The sequence below is a fragment of the Mobula birostris genome, chromosome X (assembly GCF_030028105.1).
Source record: "Mobula birostris isolate sMobBir1 chromosome X, sMobBir1.hap1, whole genome shotgun sequence".
Taxonomy (NCBI): domain Eukaryota; kingdom Metazoa; phylum Chordata; class Chondrichthyes; order Myliobatiformes; family Myliobatidae; genus Mobula; species Mobula birostris.
In genome coordinates this window covers 36,197,063-36,211,422 of record NC_092402.1, presented here as the reverse complement: position 1 = coordinate 36,211,422, position 14,360 = coordinate 36,197,063, and the positions used below count along the sequence as shown (strand labels likewise).

General features: G+C 40.6%; 1 protein-coding gene across 5 annotated transcripts in view; it reads right to left on the bottom strand.

Annotated features, from left to right (window-relative positions):
- LOC140191366 (MAGUK p55 subfamily member 2-like) overlaps positions 1-14,360 on the bottom strand; it is a 585,916-nt gene that overhangs the window by 90,395 nt on the left and 481,161 nt on the right. For all 5 annotated transcript variants that reach the window (XM_072248711.1, XM_072248713.1, XM_072248710.1 and 2 more), the window contains one exon: positions 12,648-12,766. In XM_072248711.1, the coding sequence (XP_072104812.1) occupies positions 12,648-12,766 (119 nt within the window). The remainder of the gene's footprint in view (positions 1-12,647; positions 12,767-14,360) is intronic.

Sequence of the window (14,360 nt, the reverse complement as noted above, 5' to 3'; positions counted from 1 at the left end):
TTACTTTTTATTCTGACAGGCACATACAAGCTTCGTACTCTCAAAACTTCACTTAATTTACTAAGTACACCTTTTCCAGAAAACAGTCTGTCCCAATCCACACTTGCCTGATCATTTCTGATACCAGCAAAACTGGCCTTTCTCCAATTTAGAATCCTATCCGACCTATCTTTTTCCATATGTACTTTGAAGCTATGGCATTTTGGTCATCAGATACAAAGTGTTCCCCTGTCTCAATCCCTAATAGCAGATGCAGTATTGCACGCTCTGTCGTTGGGACTTCTACATTTTGATGAAGGAAACTTTCTGGACCACATTTGACAAACTCTATCCCATCTAGTCCTTTTACAGTATGGGATTTCCAGTCAATATGTGGAAAGTTAAAATTACATACTATAACAGCCCTATGTTTCTTGCAACAGTTAGCGATCTCTTTACAAATTTGTTCCCCTAAATCCCTAGGACTGGTCGTGGTCTGTAATTTAGCCCCATTAACCTTTCTTATTTCTCATTTCTACCCACAGTGCCTCACCAGACGAGTTCATTACTCTGTCCTGACGGAGCACTGCCGTGACATTTCTGCTGCCTAGTAATGCCACCCTTCCTCCTTTAATCTCTCCTGCTCCGTCACGTCTAAAACAACAGAACCCTTAAATATTAAGCTGCCAGTCCTGCGCCTCCTGCAACCAAGTCTCACTAATAGCTACAATATCACAATTCCAGATGTTGATCCAGCCCTGAGCTCATCCACCTTTCCTACAATACTTCTTCCATTGACATAAATGCAACTCAGGACACTAGTTGCAGCATGCTCAACCTTTTGATTCCTGACTTTGTCGGAGGTCTTAACAACATCTGTCTCCACAACCTCTCCACTAACTGTTCTGGCACTCTGGCTCCCATCCCCCTACAACTCTAGTTTAAACCCCACCATGCAGCATTAACAAACCTTCCTGCTAGGATATTAGTCCCTCTCCAGTTCAGGTGCAAACCATCCCTTCTGTACAGGTCCCACCTTGCCTGGAAGAGAACCCAATGATCCAAAAATCATATGCCCTCTCTCCTACACCAACTCCTTACCCATGTGTTAAACTGTATAGTCTTCCTAGTTCTGTCCTCACTAGCACATGGCATGGACAGCAGTCCTGAGATCACAACCCTGCAAGTCCTGCCATTTAATTTAGCACCTAACTCCTGAACTCCCCATGCAGAACCTCGTTGCTCATCCTACCCATGTCATTGGTATCTGCATGGGTCATGACGTCTGGCTATTCACCCTCCCACTCAAGAATGCTGAGTATCATATTTCCTCACAAATCCCAGAGGACAGGATTAATTCTATTGATTTACAGATTCCAGGACACAAGTTTAATTCTATTGCCTCACAGATTCCAGGATACAGGTATGGTTCTATTGCCTCACAGATTCCAGAAGATAGGAATAATCCTGCTCTAGGGTGTTGTTATGTGGAGTTTGCACATTTTCCTTGTGTGCGCTTGGTGTTCTGTTTGTAGGAGCTAGCAGAAAGATCACACGAAGTTGGTGTTCGAAATAGCAGACGATTTATGAAAAATTGGCATACGCCAGGAGACCAGTCAAAGATTATCCACCTGAGCATGAATTTACCACTTTTAGATATTACCAGATTTGATAACGGAATGGTAGTACAGGAAGACTTAATTAAGAAACAGACTAGGTCCTGATTATAGAATAGAATGATTATCCACAGGTCTAATAGTAAAGCCAGTTTTTTATTATAACAATGGGTGCACATTATAACATAATTAGTGAAGTTCCTAAAACTGCTGCACTCCATGTCTCTCTACTTTTGTCTGCAGTTTCCTGTCACCACATTAGCACAATCCACATCATATTTACTAGTTATAGTCCTCACTATTCTTCCCCCTACAACACCATTGGATGTATCCAGTTTCTCCCATGGCTCAAAAACATGGCGGTAAGTTAATTGATTATTTTGTAAATGACACCTTGTATAGTGAGGTAGTAGTAAGAGTTTAAGAGCTCATGAGGGAATATAAGAGAGAATGAACTACTGGGCCACAGGGAAATTAAGAGAAATGGGATTGCTTTGCTGGAAACCAGCAATGATCTGATGAGCCAAATGGCTCTTGCATCTGACTAACAAATTTAGCAGGTCCAGGCAAAATTAGATGTATTCAGGAATTATTAAGGACTCACTCCTAACATCTAAATGCAGCACCAAATCAAAAGCATTCCCTGAGTTTGAGAAGTTAAGATTCTTTTTGATACCTCTGCCCTACCTGTGAGATAATGTATGAGTATTAGCAACATAAATTGAAGGGGAATTTGTAATCCTGCACTCCCAATGATACATGAGGAAGTCAGACATTTAGAGTCACTGACAGGACTCACCCATTGGGACCAAACACTCTTTCTGCAGCCTTTTGTTTACATCTGTTCTTCTGAGCAGGCAGAAAGGCTTGCTAGAAATGGGTGGGATCCTTCCTTAAGTATGAAAATTATACTCCAGCACACCATCAGCTCTCAACTACTATTTCAACAAAAGCCCTGCGTGTTTTCCACCAAGCTGACCACGGCAAGGGTCAGGAGGTTTTTTTTTGGTTAGATTATGAGGACACTCAGTCCTCCTTTATTGTCATTTAGAAATGCATGCATTAAGAAATGATACAATGTTCCTCCAGTATGATATCACAGAAACACAAGACAGACCAAGACTAAAACTGACAAAAAACACATAATTATAACATATAGTTACAACAGTGCAAAGCAATACCGTAATTTGATAAAGAGCAGACCATGGGCACAGTAAAAAAAAAGTCTCAAAGTCCCGATAGCCCATCATCTCACGCAGACGGTAGAAGGGAGAAACTCTCCCTGCCATGAAACTCCAGCGCCGCAAACTTGCCGATGCAGCACCCTGGAAGCACCCGACCACAGCTGACTCTGAGTCCGTCCGAAAACTTCGAGCCTCCAACCAGCCCTCCGACATAGAGCACCGAGCACCATCTCTGCCGAGCACTTCAACCCCAACCTCGGGCGCCGAGCAACAGGCAAAGCCGAGGACTCGGGGCCTTCCCCTCCGGAGATTCTGGACCACACAGTAGCAGCAGCAGCAAAACAGGCATTTCAGAAGTTTCACCAGATGTTCCTCCGTGCTCTCACGTCTGTCTCCATCAAATCAGGATTGTGCACGGCACCCTACTTGACACGTTCATTAGCATCTCTCTGCTTTGGACTTCTTCACTCTGCTCTCCTGCCCAAAGCACCATCTGCCCTCAGCAAAGACTTATTTCTCTTTGCCTTATCTGAAAATTGGACACCATTTCTTCTGAAACTTAATGCCATCTGACATTTCATTCTAACCTTGTTGCTACCTGGTTGCAGGAGGGATTGCTGCCAAGGACAGACAGACGAAACCTAGAAGTGGTTCCATAAATTTCCATAACCTCATACAGGTTGACTCTGTCCTCAATAATAGTCTTAGTCACAGAGTAATACAGCATAGATACAGGCCCTTCAGCCCAACAAGTCCATACCCACCATGGTTCTCAGTCAGTCGTTCCCAATGTCCTGCATTTGGCCAAGATCCCTCTAAGCTACCCCTCCATGTACCCATTCAAGTGCTTCTTATATGAGTCTATTGCACCAGCCTCAACTATTTCTTCTGGCAGCTCGTTCCATATACTCAGCACCCTTGGCAAGAAGAAGATGCCCTGCACATCCCTTTTAAATCTTTCCCTATTCTTATATCCTTCTATTCTTACTATCATTAGCTCATAGCATCGGAAGTAATTCAGAGATTACTACCCTCAAGGACCTGCTTTTTAGCTTCATCCTTAGCTCCCTATATTCACTTCACAGAACTCATCCCTTTTTCTACGCATGTCATTTGTACCAATCTGCACATCAATTTCTGGCTGCTCACAGTCCCCTGGAGAGTGTTCTGTAGCCACTCCGTGACATCCTGGACCCTGGCATTAAGGACACAACAGGTCATCCTGGAGTCCCTTTTGCAGCCATAGGATCTCTTGTCCAACCCCAACCCCCAACCCCCACAACTATCTAGTCCCTAATTACCATAGTTTTTTCTGCCTTCACCCTTCACGCTGGGCCTCAGCGTCAATCCTGGTACCACAGATCTGGCTACTGCTGCTGACTGGTCATCCCCCGCAAGTGTCCAAAACAGCATACTTGTTTTCAAGAGTAGTGGCAACAGAGAAATCTTACACTATATGCTGACACTTTTTGATCTCCTGGTAGTCACCCTGTGACCCTTCTGCCTGTGACCACCTCACTGAAACGTATATCCATGATACTCTCTGTATCTCAGATGATCGTGAATGTGTCCAACTCCTTCACATGGTCAGTCATGAGCTGCAGATGAACATGGTTCCCACAGATGAAGTCCTCAGGGACACTGGAAGTCTCCCTGATCTCTCACATCTTGCAGGAGGAACATGCCACTACACTAACTGCCATCTAAATGTTCTAAGACTCAAAAGAAAATTCAAGGAACCTTACCTGTGCCTCTACTCATCTTTCCTTGTGTGACAATGCCTCTTAACTTAACACTCAAACACTGACCCACTCTCACAATAGCCACTCTGTCAGAGCCTGCTTTCCCTTTATATTGCTATAGGTTTAGAATTATTCTCAGGTTCCAATATACACAAGTATTGGAGCCTGGAAGTTCATAAAAAGGGCTCACATTATTCAAAAGCAAATATTGACTGGTTCTTGGAAATAAAAGCTGACAACAAAAAATGCCCTAGAGAAAAGGCTGATGCCAGCAAAGCTTTTAAGCAAAATGAGTAAGGTAAATTTATTTTGAACTGAAAACTCCAAACTTCAAACCTAGTTAATTTCCCAGTGGCATCTAAAACACAGTGACTTTGCCAAGAACCTATTAAAATAGTTATACCAATAATGGAATAGGACAAGACTTTTTAGTTTAAGCTTAAGGCATTTACATGCGAGTCATTATGTGTTGAATGCAACGATGTGACAGGTACATGTGAGTTTTCTGAGCTACTGCCCAGTGACCTCGAGAACCCATACCCGTTCATTAATACTTATTAAGCTCTCTCGTTCTTCCAGCCACTGGGATCTAAAGAAAACTACATTTGAAGCAAAGCTTCATTAACACTATAAAGGTTAAAGATATTTTAAAAATACAGTGGATTCCAGTTAATTGGGACACATTGGGACCAGTATATTTTGGCCCAATTAAGTGGCTGCCCCAATTAGCCAAAGTTTCATGGAAATAGTTAAAAAGGTATAAAAAAGACAAAATACAGAACAAATTAGAACACTATCAATACCTCTACAGTACTATAAAACTGTGAATTTGTTCCTAATTGTTATTGATAGAGGAATTCATCCCGTGTACCTGTACACTGCCACGATCTTTTGATTGACTATAAATGAACAAAATCAGTGCAGACACCTAGTGTCAATAATGAACTGCCTTTATACAATACTATTGATGATTGCATCATCCAGATCTTCATTTTCATTGTAACATTTGAGATGATAATCAATACCTTCAAATTCATCGTGGTTTATAACTTGCGGAAGTAGTGAGATCGTTTTATTTTCACTCCCAGCTGTTACTGACATCTCCAAGCCTGAAAGCTTGAAACTGCAGTGAGCAAAACAGTTCTGAATTGTACTTTTTGAAGACACACATTAAACTGACACTATTTAAAAGTTGTTCGCTCTAAGTAAGGTGTAGTGTCTAACAGACACACAAGTACACTATCTGATGCTAGTTAGAAACTGTTTGGCAGCAGTCTTAGAGGCATAGTGTCCCAAATAAACAAAGGGAACCCTGGCTATTTTCTTGATTAGTCCCAAGTAAACTGTTGCCCAAATTAACTAATGGTCCAATCAAGATGCTAATCAACTAATCAAGATGCTTTTAAAAAGTTATGTAGTTAACCAGAATCCATTGTATACCATTGGATTTTGTGACATCAGAAGTTAATGTTTAGCTCATTATTCCAGGGAAGGTACCCTGGCTGCACATTTTGATATTATAAGTTATACTTTCTAGATAGTTTTGAAAAATAACATTACGTGAGCAATATTTTTACCGCATATATTCAGGAAAATAACATGACTAATGTTCCTATCTAATCTTCTGAAAATAATATGGTATCTCTGACAATGCAGTACTCCCTGTTCTGGAGTGTCAGCCTATATTACGTCACTCTACATAATGTAGACAGACACTCCAGAACAGGGACTTAAATGCACAACATGGTAACCAATGAAAGTAGATTAACTCAATACAAACTGCTTGCTCCTGCGTATCGACCCTAGATACCTCATTAAGTCACCACCTGTCCTATATAGTCGAAGGGAATTCAGAAAGCAATCCGATCATTTCTCATTACTACATAACTATTAAAAGCATCTTGATTACCACTCACAAGAATTGAAGGAGCTGAATTGAGTGAGATAAGATCACTATAATGATGATTATTATTTTTATTTTAATATATTGATTTACCGTCTTTTCCTAATTACCCCTGGTGGTGAATTGGTGTGAGTGGTGGTGAGCTGAGTTGCTGTATCCTTTTGGTGAAGGTACTCCCACAACATTCTTTATACTTTGTACTTTATTGTCACCAAACAATTGATACTAGAACGTACAATCATAGCAATATTTGATTCTGCGCTTCCGGCTCCCTGGATTACAAATCGATAGTAAATATTAAAAATTTAAATTATATATCATAACTAGAAAATAGAAAAGTGGAAAGTAAGGTAGTACAAAAAAAAAACCGAGAGGCCGGTCCGGATATTTGGAGGGTACGACCCAGATCCAGGTCAGGATCCGTTCAGCAGTCTTATCACAGTTAGAAAGAAGCTGTTCCCAAATCTGGCCGTATGAGTCTTCAAGCTCCTGAGCCTTCTCCCAGAGGGAAGAGGGACGAAAGTTGTGTTGGCTGGGTGGGTCGTGTCCTTGATTATCCTGGCAGCACTGCTCCGACAGCGTGCGGTGTAAAGTGAGTCCAAGGATGGAAGATTGGTTTGTGTGATGTGCTGCGCCGTGTTCACGATCTTCTGCAGCTTCTTTTGGTCTTGGACAGGACAACTTCCATACCAGGTTGTGATGCACCCTAGAAGAATGCTTTCTAAGGTGCATCTATAAAAATTAGTGAGGGTTTTAGGAGACAGGCCAAATTTCTTTAGTTTTCTCAGGAAGTAAAGGCACTGGTGGGCCTTCTTGGCAGTGAACTCTGCTTGGTTGGACCAAGTCAGGTCATTTGTGATATTGACCCCGAGGAACTTAAAGCTTTTGACCTGTTCCACTTGTGCACCACCCATGTAAATTGGGTTGTGCGGTCCGCTACTCCTTCTGAAGTCAACAACCAATTCCCTCCTCTTGCTGACGTTGAGGGATAGGTTATTGTCTTCGCACCATGCCACCAGGTTCTTAATTTCCTCTCTGTACTCAAACTCATCATTACCCGAGATACGGCCTACAATTGTTGGATGGGGAATTTCAGGATTCTTAATAGTATCGATAAAGGAGAAACAATATCTTTCCTTATCAGGAGAACATGAGATTTAGAGGTGAACCTGCAGGTGGTGATGTTTTGTCGTACTTCATGGTAAAGGTGGGTTTGGACAATGCTGTTGGTGCAGCCTGGTGAAAAACCCCAGTGCGTTTTGTAGAACAGCATAGCTAAGAGAGCATCAATGCTGAAAGCTTTGGGGTGGTTGATGGAATGTCATTCAAATGAGCTGCTTCATCCTGGACAGCATCAAGTTTTTTAAGTTTCTGACCTGAAGAGAAACAAAAACTGTGCCAAGGAATGGAGAGCACAAACAAAACTGTCCTCTTCAATCTTGGAAAAGGAATTTCTAAGACAAGTTTGACTCACAGAGATATACTGAATAGGAACAGACCCTTTGACCAAACTTCTCCGTGTCAACTATGTTGCCCAGCAAGCTGGTCCTATCTGCCCACACCCCTAAACCTCTCCTATCCATAGACTTATTTAGATAGTTTTTAAATGCTGATAATGTGCTACCTCAACCACTATTTTTGGCAGCTCATTCTAAATATGCACCACCCCTTGTGTGAAGAAGCTGTCCTGAAGTCCCTTGTAAATTTCTTGCCTCTGGTCTCTGCTCTCTTGTTTTTAGCATCCCTCCTTTGGAAAAAGATTATGTGCTTTCACCCTATCTGTACCCCTCAAGGTAAATTATATACCTCTATCAGGTCACCCCTCAATAACCTATGTACCAAGGAATAAAGTCCTGGTCTAAACAGCCCTTCAGGTGCTGGCAAAATCCAGGCTGATCTTTTCTACACTCTTTCTAGTTTAATAAGATCTTTCCAATAACAGGGTAACTAAAATTGTACAGCCTCACCAATGTCTGATATAACTGCAACATAATTTTCCAACTGCAATATTCAGTGTACTTGATTGATGAAGGCCAGTAAGCCAAGAGCCTCCTTCACCACCCTATCTACCCGTGACACTGCTTTTCGCAAACTGTGTACTTGCACTACTTGGGAACTCTCTTTCATAACACTCACCACTACCATTTCCTATATAATTCCTACCCTGGTTTGATGTCCAAAAATGCAATATTTCACAATTATCTGAATTGAAAACCATTCGTCAATCCTCAGCCCACATATCTAGCTGATGAAGATAATTTTTCATAACTTTCTACACTTTGTACGACAACACCTATATTAGTACCACCTTCAAACTTACTAGCCATACCTTCGATGTTCAAATCCAAATTGTACATCTAAATTGCAAACAACAAAGGTCTCAGCACCAACCCTTGTTGTATACTATGAGACGTGGGCCTCCAGTCTGAGAAACAACTCTTGACCATCACCTTCTGCTTCCTACCACTGAGCCAATTATGAATCCCATCTGCAATCTCCCCCTGGATCCCATGTGATCTCACCTTCCAGAGTAGCCTCCCATGAGGGACCTTGTCAAAAGATCTTGCTAAACTACATATAGGCAACATCCCCTGCTCTACTCTTATCTATCCTTTTGGTGGTTACCTCCTCAAGAACTCCAAGAGATTCGTCAGATTCTCCATGCCCAAAGCCATACTAATTGTCCCAAATCAGACCGTCTCTCAGAATTCCCTCTAGCGATTTACCCATCATCAATATCAGACTCATTGGCCTAGCTTGCTTTTGCTACCTTTTACAAACAATGCTACCACATTAGCCAGTTTGCAGTTCTCTGGAACCTCACCTGCAGCCAGAGATGAAGCAAGAATCTCTGCAACTGTTTCTGCAATTTCTTCTCTATCTTCCCAAAAGGACTGAAATTGCACCAGGTCAGGCCCTGGGGATTTATCCACCTTAATGCACTTTAATGCCTTCAATATCTCCTCTCTAGTAATTTGTATATGATCCAAGACATCATCACATATTTCTCCCATTTCCATAGCCATCATTTTCTCCACAGTAGATAACTGAACCAAATACTCATTGAAAAATCTCGCCCATTTCCTTTGATTCCGCACACAGGTAGTCATACTGATTTTTAAGGGAACATATTTTCTCTCTATACACCTTTTTAGTCTTAATATACCTATAGAATCTCTTTGGAATTTACATTTCTTGCTATCTTACCTGCCAGATCCTTCCAATATCCTCTTTTTGCTCTCTTAGCTATGCTGTTCTCCAAAATGTATTGTAGTCATGAGATTCACTAGTTCCTAATTGCTTTCTTTGCAGTGCATGTGTTCCTCTTTTTCATAACCAGAGCCTCAGTTTATCCCATCAGCTTGGCTTTCAGAAACCTGTCAGCCTTGCCCTTCACCCTATAACAGGGACATGCAGGCCCTGAACACTTGCCATCACACTATTACAGGTCTCCCCATTGTTCCTTCCATTCATTTATGACTCCAGACACAGAAGCCTCACATTTGGCACAAGTAACTCATCAGAAAAAGCAGAACCCAAATTAACACTTTCTTGAAATATATATTCTACCCCATGAAGGGTTAAAAGGGCACAACTTCCTTTCATGACATACCCATGACTGGGGTCTTCCAAGCCCAAGGTTCATCAAAGTTGCATCAATTATAATTAAACCAGAGTTCATAGAAAATGGTTCAATTAGTTGATTCACAGACAAAAATCCACTGTTAGTTTTAGTAAAGCAAAAGCTTAATTGTGAATAGGAACATTTCAAAATAATTACACAAAAAATCAACATCACTGCAGAAGAAATTAATCTCAATCTCCGCAAGGCAATCCAATGGAATTCAAAATCTCACTTTAATTTACCACACTAATTTGCAGGCTCTCAGCTGAATATTAATCATTAACACTTAAATGTGTAAACCCGTGACTTTATTACTGTGGCGCTACATTGCTTAGAATATGAGCTGGTATGGGTCCAACATTATGCGATGCTTGAGTAGGTAGAGAAGAGATTTGTGCAGGATTCTGTGGTATTTTCATTGGAGTGGCCAGACAGTGTAGAAGTATTAATCTGATTGCGTTTCGTCAGCAGTTGCTGACAAACAGGCAGAAGCTTAAAGAGACTGTCATTCAGTGAGAGTTTCAAGTGGTTAGCATGAACACTAACAATGCATCAATTAAAACCACGATGTACCAGATGGTCATACCAAATCTTGTGTAGAATTTGCTAGCAACAGAACTACTGAAGATGTTGCCAATAATCCTGTTACAAAACATATTAATTACATCAGTGTAATAATGTTATTTTTTAAAATCTAATCATGGTTGCAAATACACTGAAAACAAGAACATCGATCAAATGTTGATGGTGTAAAACATGTCACCATACATTGTTGGCTTAAAAGAAATTGCTTTCCCAATTAATGCTCAGCCTTTCAAAGCAAGACATTCATATTTAGCAGGGACTTGCAGTCTCTCATGGCCTACCTCTGCTGTAGAGTAGGCAATTCATTTTGACTTTACTGACAGACATCTATGTGCAAAATTCCCCTGTCAACAAATGCCTGAATAACAAACACTGGGCAATTTTCCAGAATCTTTACGCATAATATTTTTGAAGAAGAATCTTTCATCAGGGAACTTCTAAGATGAAAATCCTTCCTGAAGACAGCCTGCCCAACTTAAAGCATAGGATCAAAGGCAAATTCAAAAGTAGATGTATGTTCACATAGTGTTTAGGATTCTTTCACAATTCAGAGTAGTTTTTTTGAAGTGTTGGAAATTATGTAAAACACCTTTCATTTATGGCATTTAAATACAATATTCTTCAAATTTCAAGAAGGACACTTACTCTCTGTTTCTCTTAAGAAAATGTGCTTCATGTATGAAACTGATTGAAGAAAAGAAAGTTTATCTCTCAGAATTCTTTTAGCAGCTGAAACCAGGTAACAAGATACTCTTACTTAACTTTTTACACTACTCTGTTGATTCTCGAGGGGAATTAGTTTTACTCAATTAAATATTTTGTGGTACTTGTCAGCAGCTGATTTGAAAAGCACATTTGTCTATCCGTTTTAGTAGATTTGCTTAAGGACCAACATCTGTACAGCCGAAAAGTTCAGCCAGCAATAAATGAAGACACAAGAGACAGCAGATGCTGGAATCTGGATTAAAAAAACTGCTGGAGGAACTAAGTACATCAGGAAATATGTGTGGATGGAAACCAACAGTCAATATTACAATATTACAGCCTTTTTTCTGGACTATAATGAAGGGGGTGGTGTCAGAATGGTTGTTGTGATGTGTCCAGCGTGGTAGTGTACTAGGTAGTTCTTGTCGCTCTCACTTTCAGTCTGGCTAGCAGTCTTGCAAAAGTGAGAGCTGAATGTGTAAGTCTCTCCCTGCCAGTACATAGCCTTTCCAAGAGCAAGCCTCATGTCGTGCCCCCTTGCTGGCGACACAGGGAAACTGAACTCCTTTTGGACTCAGGCTGAACTACAGAGGACAGAGAAGAGGTCTGGCCCCTGCAGACGTAACACACAGGCCCACCAGTGTGTGGACGCTCTGGTGCTCATGAACCAGATCCCCAGCTATGGGTCAATAGCCTCGCTGCCCTGTGGGCAGCCTTGGGAGAGACGAAGGTTATGGGAGTAAACCCATTCAGCAAATCCGGAGTGGAGTCCCTAAGGCAACAGGACGCCATTGAACATCCTCTCAGCAGCTCCTGCAGCCAAGCTGGTGCCAAATGTATTGCTTCATAAGCTTTCCTTTGGACTACACTGGTGAGGCTGAGAGGGGGATCTTGATGACTGGGTACCTCAGGATCTCTATACCCTCTTCCCAGGCTTGTGATGATGATCATCTTCGCCCATTGTCCTTCGAGACAGATGAATGCCAACCCAGTGAGGGGGTGGGTCAATGTCTGAAAAAAAACCCTCAATCCAAAATGCAACAATTGCACGATGATAGAATCTGAGGGGACTTTATGGGAATGTGGGGAGAATAAAACAGGATTAGATCAGTATAAATGTTGAAGAGTCTCAACCCGAAACGGTGACTATCCATTGACCTCAACACATGTTGTCTGACCCACAGAATTCATCCAGTGGCTTCTTTTTTTTTAATAAATAAAATTTCTGCATCATTAATAGTGATTTTTTACATACCTTTTCCTCTGGAAATTAAAGCACAAAGCAAGGAATGCAACTCAAAAATTTACCTTAGCGAGTGACCGAACAATTGGGCTCTCCATGATTCCTCTTAGGAACAGTAAATCAAGATCCTTGGCTCCAGTAGAGTTTGGTAAGTCATTCAAGTTGTCCAGGACCTGCTGCATAGCTACGGAAAGAGCAGAGTGTACACTTCAGTTTGGAATTTTCCATATATTGAAACCATTAAATTCCAGAGAAAGAATTAACATACACAAATCTGCAATGCCTGTCTGGTCCCCAGGCTTTATAAATGCATCTCTTACATTCATTTCTACTTCTGACAAAGAGTGAAGTTAGCTGCCTTAATCAAGGATAGGGCACAGAAATGATATGACCCAATTGTAGTGTATTTAATATTTCAGTTATATTTGAGAAATATTGTAAATATATTGTTTGATTAAGCATTCTTTGGTTGTTTACATCGTTCATTATGGGTTATATGTAAGAAGAACATGAATGCCATACATCATTATGCCACCACATCACAGGTGAGCGCTTCACTAGGAAAAACTAAGTAGATATATTTTCCCTGTTCCTGTAATTTTCCTTTGATTAATTTCTGGAACTACAAAACATAACATTGGCAACTTGGAAGTTTTAAAATTACTCTGAGATGACTACCAATCTGTTGAAGTGCAGCATGCTTTTCTTCAGAAGGGGAGAAAGAGGCATTTGAGTTTAAAAAAAGGCAGAAAACTGACAAAATTCACAGGTTCATAAACATGAATACTAGGTGATAATAATAATAATAATAATAAGTAAAAATAAAGCAGAAATAGCTGGCTATATCAGAAAGATAAATGCATTTGATTGCACAGAAGATAACTGGATAATGTATACTGAACAAATTGAGCAGTATTTTGAAGCAAATGAAATAGCCAATGAGAGTGAGTGTCAGTGTTACTCAGTGCAATAGGTTGAAAAGCATACAGATTGCTTAAAAGTTTAACTGCTCCGACCCAACCAGCTAAAATGAACATTGCTGATATTGTGAACATAATGCAAGTTGTTGATTATAGAACACATTAGGTTCCATAAGCAGAATCAAAAGGAATGGGGAGTCCATTACAACTTACATAGGTGAACTGAAGGAATTGTCCAAAGCATTGCCAGTTCAGTGATGGGCTTAATGATACACTGGATATCACTTAGTTTGTCGAATCTTACAAGAAAGCATATGTAAATTGCTCCTAACTGAAGCACCACTGACATTTAAAAGAGTAGTTGAAATATTGTATTAATGGAAACAGCAGCCAGAGATACAATTAGGTTGCAGTCAGGAGTGAAAGTCAGCGTGAACAAAATTGCAATGTCTAAATAAAAACATGCCTAGCTGAACAAATTGTGTTACAATTATGGCAGAGGCTCACGTGCAGACCAATGCAGGTTTAAAGGCGAAACGTGCAGAATATGCAAAAAATAGGACATATGCAAAGAGCTAGTCAGGCAAACAAAAATAAATGGACTGCATAGGGAGGAGAAAAAGATAAAAAGTTAAGTTACAGTTTCAAAAAGAACACTAATCTGCATGTTGTTGATGAAAAATCTGATCATGATGAGATGTGACAAAGGACTGTGTAGCCTTGCTATTTACATTGCAAAAGTTAACAATCAACAAGCAATATAGCTTACACCAAAAATGAACTGCAAATTAATTAAAATGGAATTGGACACGGGCTCAGCTGTTTCAGTTATTCCACAAGATGAAATTAAGCAGAATT